This window comes from Eucyclogobius newberryi, unplaced genomic scaffold (genome assembly GCF_026437365.1).
Source record: "Eucyclogobius newberryi isolate DKJ021-1_F unplaced genomic scaffold, fEucNew1.0.hap1 SCAF_7, whole genome shotgun sequence".
NCBI classification, from domain to species: Eukaryota; Metazoa; Chordata; class Actinopteri; order Gobiiformes; family Gobiidae; genus Eucyclogobius; species Eucyclogobius newberryi.
In genome coordinates this window covers 32,804,710-32,832,699 of record NW_027316389.1, presented here as the reverse complement: position 1 = coordinate 32,832,699, position 27,990 = coordinate 32,804,710, and the positions used below count along the sequence as shown (strand labels likewise).

Sequence of the window (27,990 nt, the reverse complement as noted above, 5' to 3'; positions counted from 1 at the left end):
GAGGCTGCAGACCTGAGGTTATATGTCACAGCTGCTCTGAAGAGAACCAAGACACATCAAATGCGGGGTTGAATGCGAAGGTCCCAATCACCACCAGTAGGGTTCCCTCATGGTGGTTCACAATCAGGTCCATAATATTGATATAAAAGGTAATATCACTCCCCTGGTGGAGAATACACATTCAAAAACCTTTCCATTTATAGTTCCTTTAACCAGTTCATATATGCAATGTTTGTCTCTACATTTAAAACAACTCCTGTGCCTGCCCCATATGATGAATTGTTGTTGTTTTTTTGATTTGATAGCAAATTAGTTTTTTATGGTCTACATCTCTTAAATGCGTTTCTTGTAAATAACGTCAATCTTTTTTTCTCTCTTTTTGTTAATATTTTTGATTGTTTGATTGGGTTCGTTCATTTCTAAAGGGCAGAAGGGGTTGCCTTGAAGAGAGAATTTCAGTTTTTTGTACATTCAATTCATATCCAGACATTTGACCAATAGCATAGGAAATGCATGACATTAGTTATGGCATTTTCTGGTTTGGTTAAGTCTAGTAAAACATTATCTGCATAGCAGACAATTTTATGCTCTGTCTCATCAATTGTTTCTGATGTCTAATGTCTAATACATTGAGCTATTGGTTCCAAGTACAAAGTGAACAAAAGGGGGACCAAGCACAGCCCTGTCTCACCCCTCTTTCCAAAGTCAGTCAATCTGTCAAGTGACTGTTAATTTTGATTCTTGATGTTGGACCATCATAAAGAGTCTAAATAATGTTTAGAAGTATTACTAATTTTAAACTTTCAACAAATAAGGCCAGCTTACAGAACCAAAAGCTCTTTCAGCATCCAGATGTATTATTACAGGTTTATTTAGTTGTTTTTGTTTATGGTTCATTTTGTGTAAAGATCGTCTAATGTTATCTTGTGTTTGTCGGTTGTTAATAAATCCTGTCTGATCATTGTGAATTAAATTGGGAGTATTTGTTCCATTCGTTTGGACATACATACGATAGTCCACATTCAGAATTGAGTTTGGTCTGTATGAGGCACAGTCAAGTCGATCCTTCCCCTCTTTAGGTGTTAAGGATATTATGTTTTCCTTCCAACTCGTAGGGATCTGATCTTTTTTAAGGGTAAGTCGATAAAAGCAAAAGAGTAAGTGTGTCTTTTAGACATTAACACCACTCTGAGGGGAACCTGTCACGCAGATTTATAGCTTTTTTAATTTGTTTTATTTCACTTTTATTCTATATCTTCTTCTTTGTTTCCTGATATTCTGGTGAAAAGTTGTTTTTGTTGCAGGATTCAAAGGATGATTGTATGTGGTCTTTGGTTAAAATTACATTATTCTGCCTATTTTAAATATTCTAATTTATAAAATTGCTCTCGTTTTTTTTCTAAGCTTCCAAGCTAATCATTTTGAAAACTTTGAAATACTTTCATAATATCTTTGTTTGGTCAAGGGCATTTTTTTTCATAATTTCCTTTGAGGCCAGGTCATTAATCTCACCCCTTGTTTTCGGAATGTTTAGCTTCCATCAGCTTTAGTTTGTACTGTAAATCATTAAATTTGTTCTGCCTTTGTTTCTTTTTGGCTGAGGTGACCGCAATTACCCTGCTCCTCAAAACTGCCTTTGCTGCATCCCAGAATATGGGTATAGAAACTTCACCATTATCGTTTTCCTTTACATAATGTCCTTTGTCATCATTTTTAGAAATGTTGGTTTCCTGAGTAGACTAGCATTAAATCTCCAGTGTGTTTTTTTGTTTCTTTTCCAAATCGATAATGATGTGAATAGGAGCATGATCACTTAAATCTATTTCACCTATCTATCTTTAACCAACTATTATGAAATAGGTAAATAGATAGATCAAAATTGTGGTTTATTTTTATGAACAAAATGTAAAACGCAGAGGGGACTTCACAGAAGGCCTAAACATTTCAACATTTAAATGTGAAATGTAATATAATCAGAATCAGAAAGGTGTTTATTGTCATTGTCAGTGAACAAAATTCACAATCTAGGAACTTGCTTTGCCATTAAGGTGCAACATACAACAATGAATAATAATGGTTATTTTCTGGGTCCCAAGATCATCACCCTAATGAGAAATACATAACCATTCCCAGGCCAGCCGAGAGACATAGTCTCTCCAGCGTGTCCTGGGTCTTCCCCAGGGCCTCTTCCCGGTGGGACATGCCTGAAACACCTCCCGAGGGAGGCGCCCAGGAGGCATCCGGAACAGATGCCCGAGCCACCTCAGCTGGCTCCTCTCGACGTGGAGGAGCAGCGGCTCTACTCCGAGCTCCCCCCGTGTGGCCGAGCTCCTCACCTTATCTCTAAGGGAGCGCCCAGCCACACGGCGGAAGAAACTCATTTCGACCGCTTGTATCCGCGATCTTGTTCTTTTGGTCACTACCCAAAGCTCATGACCATAGGTGAGGGTAGGAACGTAGACCGACCGGTAAATAGAGAGCTTTGCCTTTCGGCTCAGCCCCCTCTTTACCACAACAGTCCGATGCAGCGACTGCATCACTGCAGCCGCTGCACCGATCCGCCTGTCGATCTCACGCTCCATCCTTCCCTCACTCGTGAACAAGACCCCGAGATACTTGAACTCCTCCACTTGGGGCAAGGACACCCCACCCACCTGGAGAGGGCAAGCCACCTTTTTCCGGTCGAGAACCATGGCCTCGGATTTGGAGGTGCTGATTCTCATCCCAGCCGCTTCACACTCGGCTGCAAACCGTCCCAGTGCATGTTGCAGGTCCGGGTTTGATGGCGCCATCAGGACAACATCGTCTGCAAACAGCAGAGATGAGATCCTGTGGTCCCCAAACCGGACACCCTCCGACCCCTGACTGCGCCTAGAAATTCTGTCCACAAAAATTATGAACAGAACCGGTGACAAAGGGCAGCCCTGGCGGAGTCCAACATGCACTGGGAACAGGTCTGACTTACTGCCGGCAATGCGAACACAGCTCCTGCTCCGGTCATACAGGGACCGGACAGCCCTGAGCAAAGGGCCCCGGACCCCTTACTCACAGAGCACGGGGGGACACGGTCGAAAGCCTTCTCCAGATCCACAAAGCACATGTGGACTGGTTGGGCAAACTCCCATGAGCCCTCGAGCACCCGATGGAGGGTATAGAGCTGGTCCAGTGTTCCACGACCGGGACGAAAACCACTCTGCTCCTCCTGAATCCGAGGTTCGACTATCGGTCGGATTCTCCTCTCCAGGACCTTGGAATAGACCTTACCCGGGAGGCTGAGGAGTGTGATCCCTCTGTAGTTGGAACACACCCTCCGGTCCCCCTTCTTGAACAGAGGGACCACCACCCCGGTCTGCCAGTCCAGAGGCACGGTCCCCGAAAGCCACGCGATGTTGCAGAGACGTGTCAACCAAGACAGTGCTACAACATCCAGATACTTTAGGTACTCAGGGCGGATCTTATCCACCCCCGGAGCCCTGCCACCGAGGAGTTTGCGAACAACCTCAGTGACTTCAGCTTGGGTGATGGATGAGCCAGCCTCCGAGTCCCCGGTCTCTACTTCCTCTTCGGAAGACGTGACTGAGGGATTAAGGAGATCCTCAAAGTATTCCTTCCACCGTCCGACGACATCCCCAGTCGAGGTCAGCAGGCCTCCACCCGCACCGTAAACGGTGTTGGTGAGACACTGCTTCCCCCTCTTGAGGCGCCGGACGGTTTGCCAGAATTTCTTTGGTGCCGACCGATAGTCCTCCTCCATGGCCTCCCCGAACTCCTCCCAGGCTCGGGTTTTTGCATCTGCGACAGCACGAGCTGAGCCTCGCTTGGCCTGCCGATACCCGTCGATGACCTCCGGTGACCTACAAGTCAGAGTGGCCTGATAGGCCTCCTTCTTCAGTCTGACGGCATCCCTTACTTCCGGTGTCCACCACCGGGTTCGGGGGTTGCCGCCACGACACGCACCGGAGACCTTGCGACCACAGCTCCGAGCAGCCGCATCAACAATGGAGGCGGAGAACATGGTCCACTCGGACTCAATGTCCCCAGCCTCCCCCGGGACATGGGAGAAGCTCTCCTGGAGGTGCGAGTTGAATACCCTACTGACAGAGGGCTCCACTAGACGTTCCCAACAGACCCTCACAATGCGCTTGGGTCTGCCAAGTCTGTCCGGCTTCCTCCTCCGCCAGCGGATCCAACTCACCACCAGGTGGTGATCGGTTGACAACTCTGCCCCTCTCTTCACCCGAGTGTCCAAGACACGCGGCCGGAGGTCAGATGACACGACAACAAAGTCGATCATTGACCTCCGGCCTAGGGTGTCCTGGTGCCATGTGCACTGATGAACACCCTTGTGCTTGAACATGGTGTTCGTTATGGACAATCCGTGGCTAGCACAGAAGTCCAATAACTGAACACCGCTCGGGTTCAGATCGGGGAAGCCGTTCTTCCCGATCACCCCTCTCCAGGTGTCACTGTCATTGCCCACCTGGGCGTTGAAGTCCCCCAGTAGAACAACGGAGTCCCCGGTCGGTGCACTGTCCAGTACCCCTCCCAAGGACTCCAAGAAGGCCGGGTACTCTGCACTGCTGTTCGGCCCGTTGGCCGCCACAACAGTGAAAGACCTGTCCCCCACCCGAAGGCGGAGGGACGCGACCCTCTCGTTCACCGGGGTAAACTCCAACTCCCCTGCCGTCGACTGCCGCCCAGATCTCTCTGCACCGGCCCCTTATGGATCCTCCTGCGGGGGGTGGTGGGCCCACGGGAGGGCGGCCCCACGTCGTTCTTTCGGGCTGTGCCCGGCCGGGCCCCGTGGGGTAAGACCCGGCCACCAGGCGCTCGCCATGGAGCACCCATCCCAGGCCTGGCTCCAGGATGGGGCCCCGGTGACGCCGATCCGGGCGACGTAAACTGCCTTGTTCGTGTTGTCATCATAGAGGGCTTCTGAACCGATCTTTGTCTGACCCGTCACCTAGGACCTGTTTGCCTTGGGAGACCCTACCAGGGGCATGAAGCCCCCGACAACATAGCTCCCGGGATCATTCGGGCACTCAAACCCCTCCACCACGTTAAGGTGTCGGTTCAAGATTTTAAAAACTAATTAAATAAGTACACAGCAGCTGGAGCAATGGCGCCTTGATTACAGGAGAAACAAGATTACTCAAACATGCATGAATAACTATTCGAGTGGCTAAATAAGAGGGGAAAACAACATGGTATAATAATGTCTCTTAATATGGATCTGGTACATCTCTATAGTATCCTCCACAGAGGTCGTCAATATATAACAAACAAGGGCTGCAGCTATAGATAATTGTGGTAATAGAGTAATCTATAGATTAATTTCTTCAATTAAGCGAGTAATCCATTTGAATTTTTTTATATTCTGTCACAATTTTACAAGCATTTCAATATTTTTTTTAAATAACTATTATAGTTCATAGTAATAATAAACAAATAATGCTGCTGAAAACATATTGCAGTATTGTAGAAAAAGCTTCAGTTGTAGTCATCTGGACTCAGTTAGAAAAAATAGACGTTTCGACTCTCATCCAAGAGTCATTGTCAATAAAAGAATTTAGATCGAGAACTCAGATATTAATACTGTTCTGTGGTAAGACCCGCCCATTGGGCGGAGCCTTCCTGAAGTAGCAAGAGTTGTTTGTTTCAACAGAAACTCCCCCCTTGTATCTACCGAGCTAGCCTATTCAGAATTTTAATGGGCCATTAGAATCCTCTTTGTCTTTGTGAGACCCTGGTTCAACCACCCTGAGTACCTGATTAGCATCTAAATGTCCTTGTCCTGGTCCTCTACCTTTCCAGGGGTTCAGTATACCATTATAGATACCAGGAAGATTGAATCTTAGCCCTCCATTTCTGTTTAAAGAATACAAGTTCAGGACCACAGAGCGCCGTGCATCTCCATCTTGAAGCCTCTAATCACTCGTTTGAAGACGGTGAGGTGAAGGTTTTAAGCAGGGAGAAAAGATGGTTTGAAAGAGGAGTCAAGGAAGCTATTTTTGTTAAAAAAGAAAGACCTTCTTTAAACAGAAATGGAGGGCTAAGATTCAATCTCCCTGGTATCTATAATGGTATACTGAACCCCTGGAAAGGTAGAGGACCAGGACAAGGACATTTAGATGCTAATCAGGTACTCAGGGTGGTTGAGCCAGGGTCTCACAAAGACAAAGAGGATTCTAATAGCCCATTAAAAATCTGAATAGGCTCGGTAGATACAAGGGGGGAGTTTCTGTTGAAACAAACAACTCTTGCTACTTCAGGAAGGCTCCGCCCAATGGGCGGGTCTTACCACAGAACAGTATTAATATCTGAGTTCTCGATCTAAATTCTTTTATTGACAATGACTCTTGGATGAGAGTCGAAACGTCTATTTTTTCTAACTGAGTCCAGATGACTACAACTGAAGCTTTTTCCACTATGGAACACGCCTGGACGAATGAGGGATTACACCGACATATTGCAGTATTGGTGTTTCCTGTTAGGGCTTTAAGCACAGATTTGATGGCGCATCGGGCTGCTCCCCCACACCAGGGACCCTCACCCATGTTGACGCCAGGCCTTTATGCAGAAGAGAGTCTGATGAAATCTTCTTTGAAAAGCAGGATTCATCTGTAGCAGTGCTGTTACTGGGTGTAATTATTCCCTAACATCAAACGCTACTATCAAAGTGCACTAAACATCCTGTTACTCTCACTTTAGTCAAACGTTCAACATTTTGTTTGCATGACAGTAGATTATAAATCACACCTTTTTACATTGTTTTGGCCGGAGTGCGATTTATACTCCAGAGCGACATATATGTGATATTATTCAGTATTTTCACAACAACCGCATTTCACATGGGGGCGCTCTAGAGCGCTCTTGGCTCTAAGCAACGCAGGTGGAATGTCACATCGCTGTGTGGGAAAGAGCCTGAGTGTTACTGACTAGATATAGTCGGCCTCACAGTCTGGGCTCTGGAACCCATCTCCTGGAGAGGGCTGGACTCTCCACTTCTCTGGCGTTGCTGAGATATGAGCTGGTCAGCTCAGCCACGACATGTTGGACACCTAGTGAGCGAGAGGGTCACGTCCCTACGCCTTGGAGTTGGGGACTGGTCTCTCTACTTTGAACTGTGTGAAAAAAGGTGCAGAGTACTCTGCCTTCTAGGAGTCCCTGGGCGGGGTACTGGACAGTTCACTGACCCCACCACCTGTGGACCTTATTGTTCTACGAGGGGACTTCAATGCCTATGTGGGCAACGCCAGTGACACCTTGATCTGAACCTGAGTGGTATTCAGTTATTGGCCTTCTGTGCAAGCAACGGACTGTCCATAACAAACACCATGTTCAAGAACAAGGGTGTCTATTAGTGCATGTGGCATCAGGACACCCTAAGCCCGAGGTCGATGATAGTGTCATCTGACCTTTCGGCCTCGTGTCTTGGGCACTCGGGTGAAGAGATACTTTGAGGATCTCCTCACACCTTCTGAAGAGGAAGCAGAGCCTGAGGACTCGGAGGCGGACTCGTCCATCACTTAAGCTGAAGTCACTAAGGTTGTTGGCAAACTCCTCAGTGGCCGGGCTACGTTCCTGCCCTCACCTATGGCCATGAGCTTTGGGTAATGACTGAAAGAACAATATGGCAGATACAAGCGGTCGAAATGACTTTCCTCCACAATGTGGCAGGGCACTACCTTAGAGATAAGGTGAGAAGCTCAGTCACATCGGAGGGGCTCGGAGTAGAGCCACGGATCCTTTACATGGAGCCAGCTGAGGGTCTTGGACATCTCTTCTGGATGCCTCTTGGGCGCCTCCCTGGGGAGGTGTGACAGGCAGGTTCCATCCTGGGGAAGACCCAGGACACGCTGGAGGGACTTTGTCTCTCAGCTGGCCTGGGAAGGCCTCAGGGGAGCTGGAGGAAGTGTTGGGGGTGAGGGATGTTAGGAAGAAGTGTCTGGGGTGAGGGAAGTCTGGGAGTCCTAGCTTAGACTGCTGCAACATGGCCCCGGATAAACGGAAGAAGATGGTTGGTTGGTTGGATGGATGGAAACATAGTTTCATCCCTTGAACCATGTAGTTTCAAAAGGCTTCTGTTCGGAGGGCACAGGGGGAGTGAGGCGTCTAATCCAGTGTTCAGATAGAAAGTGCAAGTTCTCCTCACATAGAGTGGATTCTCATTGTAGTGTGCACTCCTTTATAAAATAGAACTAACTAAATGCTATCATTGCTATATATTTAGGATACGAACACCATTTAGTTTTAACCATAGAAACAGGTGAGCAGCTTGAGAATCCATAATAAATACTTACACACAGTGTAGATATGGTATGTAATATTAATCAAATCTTTACAAATAGTACAATATTTTTTTGGTTTTAGAAAGGTAAATGTAATGGTTGTATTACAGTATAGAGTACACACGACCCCAGGTCCCCACACGCTCTCATCAGTCTGATTGATTTGCACTTCTGTGTCAATGGGTTATGGGTTCCTGCTTTTTCCAATGGCTTGGGGCTGATAAGATGGGCCATAACGCATCACTTATATTGTAGTCAATGTCTGCAACGTTTCCCTGCCCATCACAGCCCAGTGTCAATGTTAGCACTTGTCCTCATTACATGTATTGTTATACTTACACATATTTGGATATCATAAGAAAAGTGTGTATTATTGACTTGCTGGACACCTTTATGAATTGGAAATTAGTTGCTGTTAGTGACATTCATTTCTAATTCTTAATTCTGTCATTTTACCATGCAGGGTTTACCAGGAGAGAACTGTAAATGTTTAGTCATAATTAGCAAAAGACCTGACTAATATGAGGCCATTTTCAAACTGAAGCAGTTTCTGTACGAGTACTAACGAGTACTATCGAATGACTGGATGTTTTGTTATACTCTATAGCTTTGACTTCTGATGCCTGATTTACTCGTATTGTGTGACAGGGACAGGCAAATAAAATAACTAGTGAAACAAATGAGTGTGTTCAGCAGCAGCAAAGCAAACAGCACCACTACAGCGGGGCAGAGTCGAGACCGGGCTGTTCAAAGCTGGGGAAGCAGAATGTGTTGAGGAAGGCTAATGTGTCAATATATTGCCGTATCGGAAAAACAGCAGCTTCACTTTTGGATCCAGGTGTAGCGTGGATCTCTCGTGCTGCTGTGAGGCGCTGGAGAGAACATGAAAAAGAAAAGCTGGTAAATAGTATCAAAGCGAGTGGCTAATGGGCGAATGACAGGGAGACACAGCACTTAATGGATTGATGGCATGAATGGCCAATGAGAATACAGGCTCTCTATGTGGCAATGATGACCTACAACAATATTACCACAGCTGGAACACAATCTGTATTGCTAACACTGAGACTTATTTTGGGCAATACAAATTGGAGTAAAGCTGCTATTGGAAGATATTGACAGACAGACTACACATTTATTGGTTCTTGGTCATTCCCATTTCAAATCTGAAGCAAATGTCACTGAAAATGAGATTAAGGGACTTGTTATTAGCTATTATTAGGCTTTTCTGTGTGGGTTTGGGGTACAAACAGTTCCTGATTCATCCCAGTATTGTTTATTTGACAGAAAATAAGTTTTCTTCTTTTGATGGTTGACAGAAATGTTATAAATGTTGACAAATTCAGAAGATTTGGTAGGATTTGTACTTTTTGGCATTCAATTAGACATCAGCCTGACTGTTTTTTCATGTATAGCAGTGAGTTGCCACGATGAACTGTTGAGCTGAAGTTTATTTGCACGTCAACTCTGCCTTCATCAAGCGGAAATATTGAAAACACTCGAATAGCGTGCGTAAATGTTGTTCAGCCATTTGTGACTGCCTCTGCTTTGTGACGGCTACTCAACCCATATTCATTCTGGTCAATATCACCCACGCCTTCTCTGAACTTTCACTAGCAGAGCGCGGCTTATTGTACGGGGCTCGCACACAAAAACACACGACTCAACCTTGGTCCGCTTACTCGCCTGTGTGTGCAGCTGCTCTGTGTCCCATCACCATAACAACTGCCTCAGCCAACATGTGGGGAAAGAGAGAGGAGGGCGCCTAAGTGAATTTCTCTGACTTGGTTTGACTTGAGGATGAGCAGAGCAGAGGACCTGGCAACTCGGTGCAGCTGGACGGGGAGGCAGGCTGAGGGAACGGGATAGTTTTTTACATTTTTGGGACAAAGATAGATGACTGTGCAGCATATGGTAAGTGGCAGAGCAAAATCACGTCTGTAACGAGTAGTTGACTGTGTGTAGTGGATGTTGTGTGAAAATGGAGGATGAAGTAAGAAGGATGTAACTGAGTAACTGAGCGGTAATTCTTGCACTTTTCATGGGATACACTAAGCTCTGTGTTGTATGTGACCCATTTACTGTATGTTTGGACTGTGTGTTTTTAAATTCAAACGTGTTTCTCTATAGTTTTAGTATTTGATTCATTTGATCTTTGTTTACAACTATTGTAGCAACAGAATTCTTGTGTTAGACCTGGAATAGTCCTTTTATAGACCGGGTTTAGATCAGCCGGTAATGGTAAAGCAAACATTTTATTTGTGGTACTTGATATGAAATGTCTGAGAATCACTGATATTGTTTTAAACTGAAATGTCATTTTAGATTATCTTTATTTGTCCCACAATGGGGAAATTACAGTGTTGCAACACAGATTAGGTACAAAAACAGATTAGAGACAGAAGTGGTACAATAAAAAGCGTCCCTAAAACTATATTTAAAAACTGTATAAATATATTTAAATCTAGTATAAAAGTAAATAAATAAATACACACTTATTTACAGTAAATGGCTGTTCTATGGACAGAACATATGGACATTATATCATATTTAGACAAACCAATGATGACAATAGGCCAAGTTATAGATCAGATCTTTCGAGAGGCGAGCCCGCCAAAGTAAAAATGCATGTTTGTAAAGTAGAAAAAGCTTCAGTTGTAGTCATCTGGACTCAGTTTGAAAAAATAGACGTTTCGACTCTCATCCAAGAGTCATTGTCAATAACAGAATTTAGGTCGAGAACTCCGATATTAATACTGTTCTGTGGTAAGACCCGCCCATTGGGAGGAGCCTTCCTGAAGTAGAAAGAGTTGTTTGTTTCAACAGAAACTCCCCCTTGTATCTACCGAGCTAGCCTATTCAGAATCTTAATGGGCTGTTAAAACCTCTTTGTCTTAGTGAGACCCTGGCTCAACCACCCTGAGTACCTGATTAGCATTTGAATGCCCTGGTCCTTTACCTTTCCAGGGGTTCAGTAACCCATTATAAATAACAGGAAGATTAAACCTAAGCCCTCCATTTCTGTTTAAAGAAGGTCTTTCTTTTTTAACAAAAATAGCTTCCTTGACTCCTCTTTCAAACCATCTTTTCTCCCTGCTTAAAACCTTCACCTCACCGTCTTCAAACGAGTGATTAGAGGCTTCAAGATGGAGATGCACGGCGCTCTGTGGTCCTGAACTAGTATTTCTTCTGTGCTGATAAAGGGAAACTGAACAGAGAAGGAAGGGTGTTTCTATCCCTTATGTGTCTGGCCTGTCGGAAAAACTGCAGAGAATTTTTAGACAACACGAAGTCCCTGTTTATTTTAAACCAGGCAACACTTTAAGACAAAAACTGGTTCACCCAAAGGACAAATTGCCGACTCAAAAACAGAGCAATATAGTTTATTCGATCCAATGCAGTGAAGAAAGTTGTAAAGAACGTTACATAGGTGAGACGAAACAGCCTCTACACAAGAGGCTTTATCAACACAGAAGAAATACAAGTTCAGGACCACAGAGCGCCGTGCATCTCCATCTTGAAGCCTCTAATCACTCGTTTGAAGACGGTGAGGTGAAGGTTTTAAGCAGGGAGAAAAGATGGTTTGAGAGAGGAGTCAAGGAAGCTATTTTTGTTAAAAAAGAAAGACCTTCTTTAAACAGAAATGGAGGGCTAAGGTTTAATCTTCCTGTTATTTATAATGGGATTCTGAACCCCTGGAAAGGTAAAGGACCAGGGCATTCAAATGCTAATCAGGTACTCAGGGTGGTTGAGCCAGGGTCTCACTAAGACAAAGAGGTTTTAACAGCCCATTAAGATTCTGAATAGGCTCGGTAGATACAAGGGGGAGTTTCTGTTGAAACAAACAACTCTTTCTACTTCAGGAAGGCTCCTCCCAATGGGCGGGTCTTACCACAGAACAGTATTAATATCGGAGTTCTCGACCTAAATTCTGTTATTGACAATGACTCTTGGATGAGAGTCGAAACGTCTACTTTTTCAAACTGAGTCCAGATGACTACAACTGAAGCTTTTTCTACTATGGAACACGCCTGGACGAATGAGGGATTACACCGACATGTTTGTAAAGGAATTTCTAGGCAATAAAATCACCTGTAACTGAATAAATGCAAGATAAATCGAATCAAAACATCACTGCAGTGGAACGGTGCAGGCGAAGTAAGATCTATGGATGAGAGTATCAATATCAAAGTATCGATACATTTGAAATGTAATTTAATGCAAAGTGTTGACATTAATTTCAGAGCCTATTTGAAACCCTTTTCAATGAAAATATTTATTAAAACGCCCTCAGTGTTTGCTAATTAAGAATTAGTTTGGTGGTATATAACCCTTGGTTAATGTTTATTATAGTTTTACATCAGAGACCTTGCCGTTAATGAAGAATTTTGAAATATAAACTTTAAAATTGCAGGAGGTTGTGCTGAGTTCTAAAACGTAATCCCTCTGCCTATGTCATCAATATACGACATGCCAGACAATTCACACTAACTCACAAACTGACACAATTTTCTGACTGTTTAAACGATCACTCAACAAAATATAGCTGTTTTCTGGTCAAATTTACTGTCAAATCATAATTGTTATGTAATTTATGTACATTTTTGCTCATGTTTTCCGTATGGTCTACTGCCCAGAAAGTACAATTATAAACATTACTAAAATTGCCAAACTGTCGACAAATACCATACTTTTCGAGCTATAGCGCGCTCCTGAATAAAGATAATAAGAAAAAATCGATTGTACAAATACGGGCCGCATCTGCCAATAAGCCGCTGGTGCCCACGTTGTAACATGAGATATTCACACATACATAAACTCGGTAGTGATGCGCCTGTTCTCTTTTGAACCGGGGGTCTTGTGGCGTTTTGAAGCTTAAGATATAGAAAACACGATGTGTCCCCTGTCGTCTTCTTCTACGGTCAAACGCTTGTGCTTCCTGCTAGAGCGCCCCCCGGTGGCAGTTAGCCAGTAAAAATCTATAAATTAGACGCACCGTTGTAATGACCGCAGGGTTCAAAGCGTAGAGAAAAAGTAGCAGCTTGAAGTTCGAAAAGTACTGTAGGTTTAGTAAAATTTGAACTATTATCATTTTAGTGGAATATGTAGTCTTATGCACTTTAATATTGTATCTATAAGAATATTGTTGTATTGCCCGTCCCTGGAGAACATTCTCCTTCATACTTATAAATCATAAATTAATATATGAACACATCCAGTCATAGTCTCAAACTGAAAAGATCATAACTAATATCTCTATATTAAAAGAGTATTTCACACATTTACAATCCACACCCTTTTTCTGTGATGTCTTTTTCACATGCTCAAGCTCTCCAAGCAGAAAGTGGTCTGTGGCTTTCATCTGTTCTCTACATTATTTAACATGCCCATCCACATGAGTCTGACATCACATCTCCCTCTCTCCCTCTCTGTCCCTCTGTCTCTCCTCCTTTAGGCCAACTTGAAGAAGTTTATGGAGTATGTGCAGCTAAGAAACATCGAGAAAGTCTCACGCTTCCTGGAAAAAGGCTTGGATCCTAACTTCCATGATCCAGACACAGGAGGTATGGCATTCACGCTTGTTCTGGTTTGGACATCATTGGAGCCCAGTTTAGTCCTGATTTAGACTTGGTTTGATCCTGTTTTTAGTCTTAGTTTGGATGTAGTTTGTGCGCAAGTAAGCAATGTCTCAATCGCAATTTTCAGTGTTTTAATCCTTGTGAGAGGAATGAGGCTATTCACAATTATTGACACAACGGATATCACATTTTAGTGTAACGATTATTGGGAGAAAAATCACACAATTTAACAATTACTCACAATTACTGAGAGCAGGATCTCTAATTCCCATAGTCCAAGTTTGTGACTTTATATGAAATTAATGGCCTTATGAAAAAGTAGTTTACACTAAGGTGTATTGTTTACACTATAGAGTGAAGTAAAAAGTCTTAATTTAGCTTCTAAAATAGTCACAGTCTTTGTTTTAGTTCTTAGGCTTATATAGTGACCTAAAAATTATGGATTAACTGAATAATAATGGCAAACAATAGCAAAAAGTTCAATACCTTACCATTCCTCTAGTATAAGTCCAGCTTTACGAAATCACACTTTCTGAATGATAAAGTCGATGTGACGTAAACCACAGATAAAAAAGCTCTTCACATTTAAGATGACTGAAGATTTTCCTTCCTTGTCTTGAAGCTTTGGATTGTGTGTTCTCTATAGATCTGTCTTCACTGCCTAATGACCAAATATAGATTTTGTGTGAGCTGGCTAAAGCTGGATTACTTCCTTTGTTATTCTGCTCGTGTTTATGCAAATGTTTGCGTCTCCATGAAAGCACTGTCCCTGTTGGCTGACCTGTGTGAAGAAGAGCAGAATACACTGGACTAATGCCAACCGGAAACAGCCTCTAGGACTGTGGTGATCTGTGGTGATGAGTGCAGCCCATGCACAGTCACTGTTGAGGGTCTCGCTGGTATAAGCAGTAGGGCCCCATGATGAACACATTTGTATTACATTTGAATTGAATTACATTGAAAAACAAATATACAAATCTGAGTTAAACTGTTTAGTCCTGAGGGAGGCTGTGTTCTAGTCCTGCTTTAGTCCTGGTCTAGTCCAGATTTATTATCACATATTGTCACAATACTTGGAATGGTGTTATATTGCAAAAAAGACTATTGCGATGAACAATACAGTGTAATTGTGTAAACCTCATTCATACATGTTAGCATTATTTGGATGTATTTAGTTTGTGGCTGTAAATGTAATCCTTTGTCCCTCATAGCATAACAGTCCATTGTAATAGGTCTTCTGACATCTGCCTGTAGAATGCCCTCTCACGCTGGCTGCACAGTTGGAGGGCTGTGCAGAGCTCATCAAGGTGCTGAAGAGTGGAGGCGCTCATCTAGACTTCAGGACCAAAGATGGCATCACGGCCCTCCACAAGGCAGTGCGCAGCAAGAACCACACTGCTCTCATCGTGAGTCCACACACACACACACACACTCGCACACACACACACACGTACATACACGTACACACACACACACGTACACACACGTACACACACACACACACACACACACACGTACACACACGTACACACACACACACGTACACACACACACACGTACACACACACACACACGCACACACACACACACACGTACACACACACACACGTACACACACACACACACGCACACACACACACACACGTACACACACACACACACACACGCACGTACACACACACACACGTACACACACACACACACACTTGCACACACACACACACTCACGTACACACACACACACACACTCGCACACACACACACACACACACACTCGCACACACACACACACGTACACACACACACACGCACACACACACACGTACACACACACACACTCGCACACACACACACACACACACGTACACACACACACACACACACACACACACACACACGCACGTACACACACACACACGTACACACACACACACACACACACTTGCACACACACACACACTCACGTACACACACACACACACACACTCGCACACACACACACACACACACACACACTCGCACACACACACACACGTACACACACACACACGTACACACACACACGTACACACACACACACTCGCACACACACACACACACACACTCGCACACACACACGTACACACACACACACACACACACACTCGCACACACACACACGTACACACACACACACACACACACTCGCACACACACACACACACACACACACACACTCGCACACACACACACACACACACACACTCGCACACACACACACACACTCGTACACACACACACACACTCGTACACACTACACCAGTTTCTGTGTGTGAACTCTCCTCCTGCTCAGAGAGAGCGCCTCAGTGAAGAGCCTGTGAGCGACGAGCAGCAGCGGTGCTTCAGCCCGAGTGTCTCTGGATTTCCATGGGCTCGTGGGCAGATAGAGCCATAGTCATAGTCAGATCTGCATCTGTGATTTGTTACAGCTTTGATCTGGTCAAAAATAGTAAAATATATATATATATATATATATATATATATATATTTATTTTATTTTTTTACATATTGCTTTGAAATATACACAGTCGGGGCTGGACAGTTTCATTGCTAACTGGCTACAATGAAGAGCAGAATGATTGGCACACTTTTTTTGTTGGAAATATGCTGTGGCTAACCTGACTCACTCCAGATTGAACTGTGTCTCACTCTGAATACTTCACATAAATCAATCTGGGAAGGCTCTCGATGAAAGCCGTCGGGACGTTGAAAAATACATCACGCTGATTGGTCGAAGTGTCACAACAGCGGAAGATGCAGAAAAATCTATATTGTGTTAAATCTAGTATTCAGAAAAGGACAGTAGTCTTTCTCATCCACAAAGGTACAAAGTTCCATTGTGTGCACGTTTTTCAAAAACAAAATAGTCCGTATTTCTCCTAAAATAGGCCAAAGTATTGCCGTTGGTGCAGCCATGTTTGTTTTGGTTCTATTGTTTTGATTCTTGACACCTTTCATGTGATGTCATCAACTGGGGGAATGAAGCTAACTCTGTCTGAAGCTCTGTCCCTCAAGTTAGACTTCAGTCCAAGCTATTGCACAATCTGACCATAAAGAACTGCTAATATTGTGCTGTATAGATTATGTTTAATCCATTTTACATTTGTATTACATAACAGCAGAATGTGTCAGAATCTGAGCTTGTCCCTTTGTCCATAGACTTTGTTGGACTTGGGGGCCTCACCTGACTATAAGGACAGCCGGGGCCTGACCCCCCTGTACCACAGCTCTATGGTGGGAGGAGACCCCTACTGCTGTGAGCTGCTGCTGCACGACCACGCCCAGGTCGGCTGTGTGGACGAGAACGGCTGGCAGGAGATACACCAGGTACTGCAACTCACTCATGTACAGTACTATCAAATACACCAGGTACTGCAACTCACTCATGTACAGTACTATCAGATACACCAGGTACTGCAGCTACCTCATGTACAGTACTATCAGATACACCAGGTACTGCAACTCACTCATGTACAGTACTATCAGATACACCAGGTACTGCAGCTACCTCATGTACAGTACTATCAGATACACCAGGTACTGCAGCTCACTCATGTACAGTACTATCAGATACACCAGGTACTGCAACTCACTCATGTACAGTACTATCAGATACACCAGGTACTGCAGCTACCTCATGTACAGTACTATCAGATACACCAGGTACTGCAGCTCACTCATGTACAGTACTATCAGATACACCAGGTACTGCAACTCACTCATGTACAGTACTATCAGATACACCAGGTACTGCAGCTCACTCATGTACAGTACTATCAGATACACCAGGTACTGCAACTCACTCATGTACAGTACTATCAGATACACCAGGTACTGCAGCTCACTCATGTACAGTACTATCAGATACACCAGGTACTGCAGCTACCTCATGTACAGTACTATCAGATACACCAGGTACTGCAACTCACTCATGTACAGTACTATCAGATACACCAGGTACTGCAGCTCACTCATGTACAGTACTATCAGATACACCAGGTACTGCAACTCACTCATGTACAGTACTATCAGATACACCAGGTACTGCAACTCACTCATGTACAGTACTATCAGATACACCAGGTACTGCAACTCACTCATGTACAGTACTATCAAATACACCAGGTACTGCAACTCACTCATGTACAGTACTATCAGATACACCAGGTACTGCAGCTACCTCATGTACAGTACTATCAGATACACCAGGTACTGCAACTCACTCATGTACAGTACTATCAGATACACCAGGTACTGCAGCTACCTCATGTACAGTACTATCAGATACACCAGGTACTGCAGCTCACTCATGTACAGTACTATCAGATACACCAGGCACTGCAACTCACTCATGTACAGTACTATCAGATACACCAGGTACTGCAGCTCACTCATGTACAGTACTATCAGATACACCAGGTACTGCAGCTCACTCATGTACATTACTATCAGATACACCAGGTACTGCAACTCACTCATGTACAGTACTATCAGATACACCAGGTACTGCAGCTCACTCATGTACAGTACTATCAGATACACCAGGGACTGCAACTCACTCATGTACAGTACTATCAGATACACCAGGTACTGCAACTCACTCATGTACAGTACTATCAGATACACCAGGTACTGCAACTCACTCATGTACAGTACTATCAGATACACCAGGTACTGCAGCTCACTCATGTACAGTACTATCAGATACACCAGGTACTGCAGCTCACTCATGTACAGTACTATCAGATACACCAGGTACTGCAACTCACTCATGTACAGTACTATCAGATACACCAGGTACTGCAACTCACTCATGTACAGTACTATCAGATACACCAGGTACTGCAACTCACTCAAGTACAGTACTATCAGATACACCAGGTACTGCAGCTCACTCAAGTACAGTACTATCAGATACACCAGGTACTGCAACTCACTCAAGTACAGTACTATCAGATACACCAGGTACTGCAGCTCACTCATGTACATTACTATCAGATACACCAGGTACTGCAACTCACTCATGTACAGTACTATCAGATACACCAGGTACTGCAGCTCACTCATGTACAGTACTATCAGATACACCAGGTACTGCAACTCACTCATGTACAGTACTATCAGATACACCAGGTACTGCAACTCACTCATGTACAGTACTATCAGATACACCAGGTACTGCAACTCACTCATGTACATTACTATCAGATACACCAGGCACTGCAACTCACTCATGTACAGTACTATCAGATACACCAGGCACTGCAACTCACTCATGTACAGTACTATCAGATATACCAGGTACTGCAGCTCACTCATGTACAGTACTATCAGATACACCAGGTACTGCAACTCACTCATGTACAGTACTATCAGATACACCAGGTACTGCAACTCACTCATGTACAGTACTATCAGATACACCAGGTACTGCAACTCACTCATGTACAGTACTATCAGATACACCAGGTACTGCAGCTCACTCATGTACAGTACTATCAGATACACCAGGTACTGCAACTCACTCATGTACAGTACTATCAGATACACCAGGTACTGCAACTCACTCAAGTACAGTACTATCAGATACACCAGGTACTGCAGCTCACTCATGTACAGTACTATCAGATACACCAGGTACTGCAGCTCATGTACAGTACTCTCAGATACACCAGGTACTGCAGCCACAGTATTTGACTGTTGTTACATGCATGTTTCTCTGCGTGTGTAGTACTGGTCATTACATAACCTGTGTATTGCATGAGCCTTCAGAGCTGATTGCCACTCACAAAGCTAAAGGTGCTGTAGCTGTATCTGAACTGGTCCAGTGGGTCCGAGAACAGGCTGTGGAGAAATTGGTTTGTGCTGAAAAAGAGAAAACACAGCATATTGTTCATTTGTTTAAGGCCCGAGGCCTTCCCTTGTTCTGTAAACATAATAACAGCTTATGACTTCATAATGCTTTGTGTCAGGCATTTTTGGTAGAAAAGAATTTAGTGTGAAAATGGTCAGGAAGAAGTGAAAGGCAGAAAACGTACTACCCACTTTGAACAAATACAATGACAATTTGAAGATGATGTCCCACTGAACAAAATATTAGTCCCAATATTGGTATCAGTGATATTGGGGACTTCATATTTTTGTATTGATCTTATATTGACAAATGTAATTATATCAATTATATTAATAATGTTTGTGTCTTTCCCAGTTTGTCCAAGTGACGAGTGAAAAGAAAATTAAATGGGATAGCAGTGAAGCTAAAATAACATATCTACATACGCACTATCATGATGAAAAGTACATTTTTATAAAGATTATTTTTTACATTTTTCTGAACTTCACAGAAACTTAAATTCAATTTGTGGGTTGTGCAAAAGATTTAAATCATTTCTATTTCTATTGTACATTGAGACTTTTAAAATATATTTTCAACCAATAAATAATAATAAATAAATGTTAACATACAGTGTCTTCCAGATCAGTAGTTTCAAAATGAAGCGTGTTTTTAAAATCAGAAATTATTTATTTTTTATTTCATTGTTCTAAACAGTTATTTTTGTATGTCTTTTAGAGTCCAGTTATTGCTTACGATTATCAAACAGGGCAAGAACAGACAGAAACAAACCAAGCTAAATTTAAATTAATAGATTAGGAAGGTGATGCATCCAACGAAAAAATAGAGTTATGGCACACAAAGACAAAAGTCCCCTTAAGTCCAGTTTTCCATTTTTAAATTCAGTCATTATGTGTGAGTCCATATGTGATTTATTGTGTCTTTCCAGTCCTTAATCGTCGGTTTGTGTCATCCATTTTATTTGGGCTGGCCTTTTTCCCAGCCGTGTTCCTAAGGTATCCATTTATTGTGTCCATGGCAGGGGTTTTGAGGCCCAAGTACATAGTTCTGCCATTGAGTGGGACGGTGGTGTCAAAAACAGTTTGCAATGCCCTATTATCTTCTGTCCAATATTTGTGTGCAACAGGACACTCCCAGAACACATGATAATGATGTGTCTCCCGGCAACCACAGTTTTTTTTGTCGACAGTTAGTCAATTAATTGTCGATTAAGTGTTGCAGCCGTAGTTTTCACTGTTGGAAGACAAATGTCAGATGCTGAGTTATTATTCATTGTTTAGTTAAAAGGGACAGAACAAAGAGCACTGTTTCAGAAACCGATGCCACTTTCATAGGTTATGCAGACAAGGGATAATTTGAAGACCTGGTTCCTAACATAAAAAGACTGTTTTATATTTTATACAGGAACCTGTGCAGGACTCTTTTTCACGGGTGTCCATATGCCTTATAAAGCTCGCTTGACATGTAGAAATCACACAGATAGGCAAGTCAATTAATTAATCACAACTATTGGTAATTAAATATTTAAATAATCATCAACTAATTTATTAATCAAATAAACTGGTCCATACATAGGTTCTAAAACATGCCATGAGCAGTTAAAATAAGTTTTATGACTCAAACTGAGTCATAATTGCATAAAAATGAGGCAGAAAATGTGTCAATTTAGTGCATTCACTTCAGCTCCTTCTGGGTAAAATATTGTATGTTTTTTCATCACATGACATTTGCATTTCAAACAACTAATCAATTAATCCAAAGAATAATTGTTTGACTAATCAATTAGTAAAATGATCAGTTGTTGCAGCCCTAAATGCAGCGTATATCAATAACAGTAAATGTGCAGAGGTGCATTACTCATGTCACGGCATCAGCAGCTGTTTCTAGATAACTCTGGTTACTGTTTAATATATGTTGTTCACTGTGGATCATGAGTATGTTCGATCACCGCAGGAGTGTCACTGTACTCTACATTAGCTTGCCCGCAGAACGTCCGATAAGCAACAACAATCCCAGCTTCATTTGTGCCCAATCTCTCCGCTGTCACACACGCTTAGCCCCACATAACACACAGAAGAGAGAGAACAATGCTTTGGCCCAGTCGCAGCGACACAGGACAACACCAGAGTGGGTGGCACAGAAAAACAGATAGAAAGAGATTAGATGAAAAGTCCATTGCTTCCAGTTCTGTGAAAACAGGGGCTGAATGAGCCATCATTCTGGCCTGGTGAAATTATAATCAAAGATCTTCTCTGTGGCTGTGCGTGTGAAGACGGTGATGTAGTCCCATGCCAAACAGCCAAGATCACACGCTTTGTTTAAGAAATAAACCAATACTTGGCTGTCAGTCCTATAAATGAAAGAACTTAATTACAAGCTGTAAGAAAGGACTTGGTATAAGTTTTTTTTTTTTACCTTTCGACAGATATCACGTACCGTGTCTCTGTACGGAAATAACATTTTAAATCTAATCACTTGTTTGTTGCTCTTCTTCTCCAGGCATGTCGCTATGGTCATGTGCAGCACCTGGAGCACCTGCTGTTCTATGGGGCCAACATGAGTGCTCAGAACGCCTCTGGAAACACAGCCCTCCACGTGTGTGCCCTCTACAACCAGGTAACAATCGTCTCCAGGATTCAGCCTACAACTTAAGCTCGTTTGGACACCCTTGTTTCACAAAGAAAGCCTGGATTCGTATTTTTAAGAACCCTGCTGGCAACAGTGAATTATTTTCAAATGATACAAAAAGGCATCATGACAGAGATAAGGACTGCAGCTATCATTTTTTTAGTAATAAATTATTATTATCATTATTTATTTATTTTCATTTGACAAAACATAATTATTTCCCTTCTATAGACAGACACTCCATCACAGTCTCACAGTCTTTGAGATAATTGACTTGAATGGAATGTTGACGCCATGGAAAGGGCTCCAAGTCTAGTATGTCTTCCACAGAAACTTCACAGCAAGAAAATAAAAAACACCATCATTCAGTGGCGCCGCTCCCATTCCACACATAGGGCATCAAGCGCTCCGAGGGGCACCGCCAGTTTGACTTGACAGTTTGGATTTAATGAAATTGGCAGCAGCTGCACGGTTCTATTTGCAAATAAACAGAGCCTATAGTAGTAGTGTCAAGTGTCGCCGGTCGCTTTTTCTTTCCCTCATGCTTTCTGTCTCTCCATAGAAAGTCTGAGATGCTGCAGAACAAGCCACAGTTCAGACAGAAAAAGACAGATCAGGGGCACAACTGGGAACAGTTTTGATCTGCACACCTATTCCACAATCCACAAGGAGCAAAACTGTTTTTTGATGATGAAAATTTGCCTCATGTTCAATTAGAAACCATGAAAAAGTGTGAATAAAACAAGAAGTCCATGCGTCCTGCTGGCACGGCGAACCACGGCGAACCAAAGTGGTTCAACTTCTTTCAAATGTCTAAATCATGTTTTCATAAATGCAACAGAAATTGTCCATAGTTCCAGCCTGTAGTGTTTTCTAGAGCCTCGATCTGTCCTGCAGAAGAGCAGGATAAGGGCTCCAGGTGAAGCTGGAGCAGGGGTGAAGCAGGGGCGGAGCAGGGGCTGACAAGTGACATTTAGGGACTGTGGGGGGCCTCGTAATAAACTGAGTAACAAGTCGCTAATGATATTACATTCAATATGCATTAAAAACTCTTTCTCACCCTCCGCGGGCGATCTCTATTTCTTCCCCTTCAAGCTCGTGTCCTCTACCAGAGGTCTGGGAGCTTGAGGATTCTGCGCAGTATCTTTTCTGTTCCTGCACTGCACTTTTCTGGACCGAGATTTCCGACGTCCTTCCTGGGATCTGCTCAAGCCATTCCTCCAGTTTGAGGGTCACTGCCCTAAGTGCTCCGATCACTACAGGCACCACCGATACCTTCACGCTCCAGGCCTTCTCCAGCTCCTCTCGCAGGCTTTGGTTTTTTGTGCTCCTTTTTCCGGGTGTTTCCATCCCATGGCACTGCAACGTCCACCACCACGGCTTTCCTCTGATCCTTGTCCACCACCACTATATCTGGTTGGTTCGCCATTACCATTCGGTCAGTCTGTATCTGGAAGTCCCAGAGGACCTTGGCTCGGTCGTTCTCCACCACCTTTGGAGGTGTTTCCCACCTTGTCCTTGGGGTCTCCAGCCCGTACTCTGCTCAGATGTTTCTGTACACTATGCCAGCCTCCTGGTTATGGCGCTCCGTGTATGTTGTCCCTGCCAGCATCTTGCACCCTGCAGTTATGTGTGGGATGGTCTCAGGGGCCTCTTTGCACAGCCTACACCTTGGGTCTAGTTTGGTGTGGTAGATCTGGGCCTCTATTGATCTGGTGTTCAGGGCCTGCTCCTGTGCTGCCATGATCAGGGCCTCTGTGCTGTCCTTCAGACCGGCTCTTTCTAGCTATTGGTAGGATTTCGTGATATCAGCCACTTCAGTTATGTTCCGGTGGTACATCCCATGTAGGGGCGTGTCCTCCCATGATGGTCCCTCCTCCAGTACCTCATCATCCTCTGTTCCCCATTGTCTGAGACATTCACTGAGCACGTCATCTGTAGAAGCTTTGTCCTTGATGTACTTATGGATCTTGGATATTTCGTCCTGGATAGTGGCTCTCACACTCACTAGTCCCCGGCCTCCTTCCTTACGGCTAGTGTACAATCTCAGGGTGCTGGATTTGGGATGGAACCCTCCATGCATGGTCAGGAGCTTTCGTGTCTTAACATCTGTGGTCTGTATCTCCTCCTTTGGCCAACTGATTATTCCCGCAGGGTATCGGATCACTGGCAGGGCGTAGCTGTTTGTTGCCCGGGACTTGTTCTTGCCATTGAGCTGGCTTCTGAGGACTTGCCTCACTCGTTGTAGGTATTTGGCCGTACCTTTCCTTGTTACCTCTTTTTTAGGTTGCCATTTGCCTGTGGTATTCCCAGGTACTTGTAACTGTCCTCAATGTCTGCTATCGTTTCTTCTGGGAGTGAGACCCCCTCTGTGTGGACTACCTTCCCTCTCTTAGTCACCATCCGCCCACACGTCTCTAGTCCGAATGACATTCCAATATCTGAGCTGTAGATCCTGGTGGTGTGGATCAGGGAGTCAATGTCCCGCTCGCTGTTAGCATAGAGCTTGATGTCATCCATGTAGAGGAGGTGACTGATTGTAGCTCCATTCCTGAGACGATATCCATAGCCAGTCTTGTTGATTATTTGGCTGAGGGTGTTCAGACCTCTGCAGAACAGCAGTGGGGACAGCGCATCACCTTGGTATATGCCACATTTGATGTTCACTTGTGCAAGTGTCTTGCCATTGGCCTCAAGGGTGGTTTTCCACAACCTCATCGAGTTCCCTATGAAGGCTCTTAAAGCCCCATTGATGTTGTACAACTCCAAGCTTTCAATGATCCAAGTGTGTGGCATTGAGTCATATGCTTTTTTGTAATAGATCCAGGCAGTGCTCAGGTTGGTGTGTCAGGTTCTACAGTCCCGTGCGACTGTTCTGTCTACCAGGAGCTGATGTTTCGCACCTCTGGTATTTTTGCTGATGCCTTTCTGAGCTGTGCTCATGTATTGATCCATATGCCCGCTTATCTTAGCCGCTATTTTGCCCGACAGGAGCTTCCACATTGTGGAGAGACAGGTTATTGGCCGATAGTAGGACGGGACTGTGCCCTTTGAAGGATACTTCTGGATCAGGATCGTACACCCTTCGGTTTGCCATTCTGGGTGAGTTCCGTCCCTTAGCAGTGTGTTCATTTGGGCTGCTAGGCGCTCGTGGAGTGAGGTGAGTTTCTTAAGCCAGTATCATGTATCACGTCAGGGCCCGGTGCAGTCCAGTTTTTCATGCCTGAGACTCTTTCCTGTATGTCTGCCACAGTGATGCTAACTGGATCCTGCTCAGAGATGTTGCTGTGGTCCTCTCTCAGAGCCATCAGCCACTGTGCATCTTGGTTGTGGGATGCCTCTCTTTCCCATATGGCTTTCAGCTTGTTCAGTTTCCAGTATATATATATATATATATATATATATATATATATATATATATATAACCAGTCACCCATATAAATGTGACTATTTATAGAGACTGGTGTAGACATAAGAACATGGAGGAGCACTTCCTGGTTTCATTCCTGGTTTCAAAAGGAGCGGTCAAACTTATGTTGGGACGACCTCACCAAACTTTAAATGTGTTATAATGAACAATTTTAGATGTGTTTTTAAGATACAGCAATAAAATGCTATATTTAAAAGCTCAAACTTCATTTTAGTGGTAGTTAACCAAAAATTTTACTAAAGTAATTGTATAGTTACCTCAGAATAATATTTTGCAAGTAAAAGTACCAAGAAATTGCATTATTTGAGCAAGCTACTATTCAAGTAATTACAAGAGTAACTGCAGAAGATATACAAACAAATATTTTCAAAGGATAGACACAAAAATGAGAGACAAAATCACATCTGAAGTAGCTGTGCAACAAACTCAAATGTTCAAATAATGTAATATCATAACATAATGCTATAATTGTAATAATAATATACTTAATAATATTATTGTAATAATAATATACTTATCCACAGTGGGAAGAGGAACCAAAACGCAAGTGAGAAAACTGGTCAAATACTTTACTCAAGTAGGAGTAAAGGTTTGGTGTCTGAAAACTACAGGACGAGTTAAATGTACTACCACTACCACCTCTGGTTAATTGGTAACGATGTCTATTTCTACTCTTGAGTCTTGACCTGCTTCATCAAGTGAAGTGATTTTCAGTGCATATTTCAAGATCAAAAGCGTTGGAAAACCACTCAATACCTTCCGCCTGCTTGCCTTGCCACAAGAGAACAGGGCACCAACATGTTTCCTGGTTCATTATACATGTACAGTGTATAATTAATACACAGTTTAGTTGAAAGAAGCATGTAGAGTATGAGATGGTGTAATGTGGCGGTGGGCAGTGCGGTGGTCTCAGGTGCAGGGCTCGTGTTGGGCTGATTGATCGCAGACACAGCAAGGCTCCAGGAAGAGGGAAGTCTGACTCAGATGATTACGCTCGATCAGATCAAGGAGTGGGCCGGCTGAATTAACTCAAACTAATGGTGTAGTGGCAAACATCAATAGTCCCAAGAGAGGAGAGACATGTAGAACGAACCCAACAGAGCGGGGAAGGCATCAGGTTTAAACGAGTGCAAATTGTCCATAAACATTGACGGTTAAATGTATGATAGGGCAGGTGTATGATCAAGTGAATAGAGCGCTCTCCTGTGTCCTATTTAAGCAGGTTTAGGTCTTTTTTTTGTTTCATTTTGGCTCCAAACAGCTCCTGCCCGTCCCGTATCCTTGTGTTTGCTTTCATCACGGCCCGTTCCATCACGCTCTCGTTCAAATCTATGTCCAAACCAGCCAGTGTGTGGTGTGGCTGTGATTCATGTGAGACGGATAATGTCCTCGTGTTTGTGGTCTGCAGATGATTTTAATATCCTCTAATGTGCCGCCGGCGTTAGTGTTGAGTGTAATAACGAGACCTCAACAGTGGCATAAAGTGAAGCATACAAATAATGAAGGAAAAGAAGCAGAAAGAAGAGCGTGTTATCTGCCCTTTTTAACAGTTACAATGACCCAACCGAACAACAATGAAACCTTTCATTTATGGTCATCAAATGTATGCAACAAATCCTAGATATTTTACAGTTGGGTTGAAAGAGTGTAAATATATTTGAGCTCTCTTAATTTTAGTTTTGAAATTCTCACTGTTATTGTTATTGTGACTTGAATAATCAGGATTAACGATTAACTGAATCATCTTAAATACATTCGAGTGGTTGATGTTAGAATCTCACATGGAGGGCAGATGCTTTTGAACAGAAAGTCCACTCTAATCATTTCACTATGAATTGGGTGTGCATATTTTTAGTTTTTGTTTTAATTGACGGTCAAATCTATGTAATTAGTGGAGGTTTGTATTCTGTTATTTATCAATTGCTTGATGAGGTCATGCCTCTGATCTGAGCACTCCCGGCACCTTATTATTTTAAATCAAACCAGTGATGACAATATGCACCAAGGATCCTTTTGGATTGTTTAATGGACTTCCATGTCAAATATGGCTGGAGCAACTTTTTACTTTGATTTCCTGATTTTGCTTGATGTTTGATTTTTGACCTACACTCAAGCTCAATTTTAAACAATCGGCTCTGAAGAATTTAGCAATGTCACATGAACCCAAGC

At 43.4% G+C, this 27,990-nt stretch overlaps 2 protein-coding genes across 3 annotated transcripts in view; one reads left to right on the top strand and one right to left on the bottom strand.

Annotated features, from left to right (window-relative positions):
* rabl2 (RAB, member of RAS oncogene family-like 2) overlaps positions 1-27,990 on the bottom strand; it is a 321,019-nt gene that overhangs the window by 175,071 nt on the left and 117,958 nt on the right. The window lies entirely within an intron of this gene.
* The window catches only part of shank3a (SH3 and multiple ankyrin repeat domains 3a), a 273,592-nt gene that overhangs the window by 138,325 nt on the left and 107,277 nt on the right, over positions 1-27,990 (top strand). For both annotated transcript variants that reach the window (XM_072435297.1, XM_072435296.1), the window contains exons 5-8: positions 13,747-13,855; positions 15,125-15,276; positions 17,069-17,236; positions 22,263-22,379. In XM_072435297.1, coding sequence (XP_072291398.1) covers positions 13,747-13,855; positions 15,125-15,276; positions 17,069-17,236; positions 22,263-22,379 — 546 coding nt within the window. The remainder of the gene's footprint in view (positions 1-13,746; positions 13,856-15,124; positions 15,277-17,068; positions 17,237-22,262; positions 22,380-27,990) is intronic.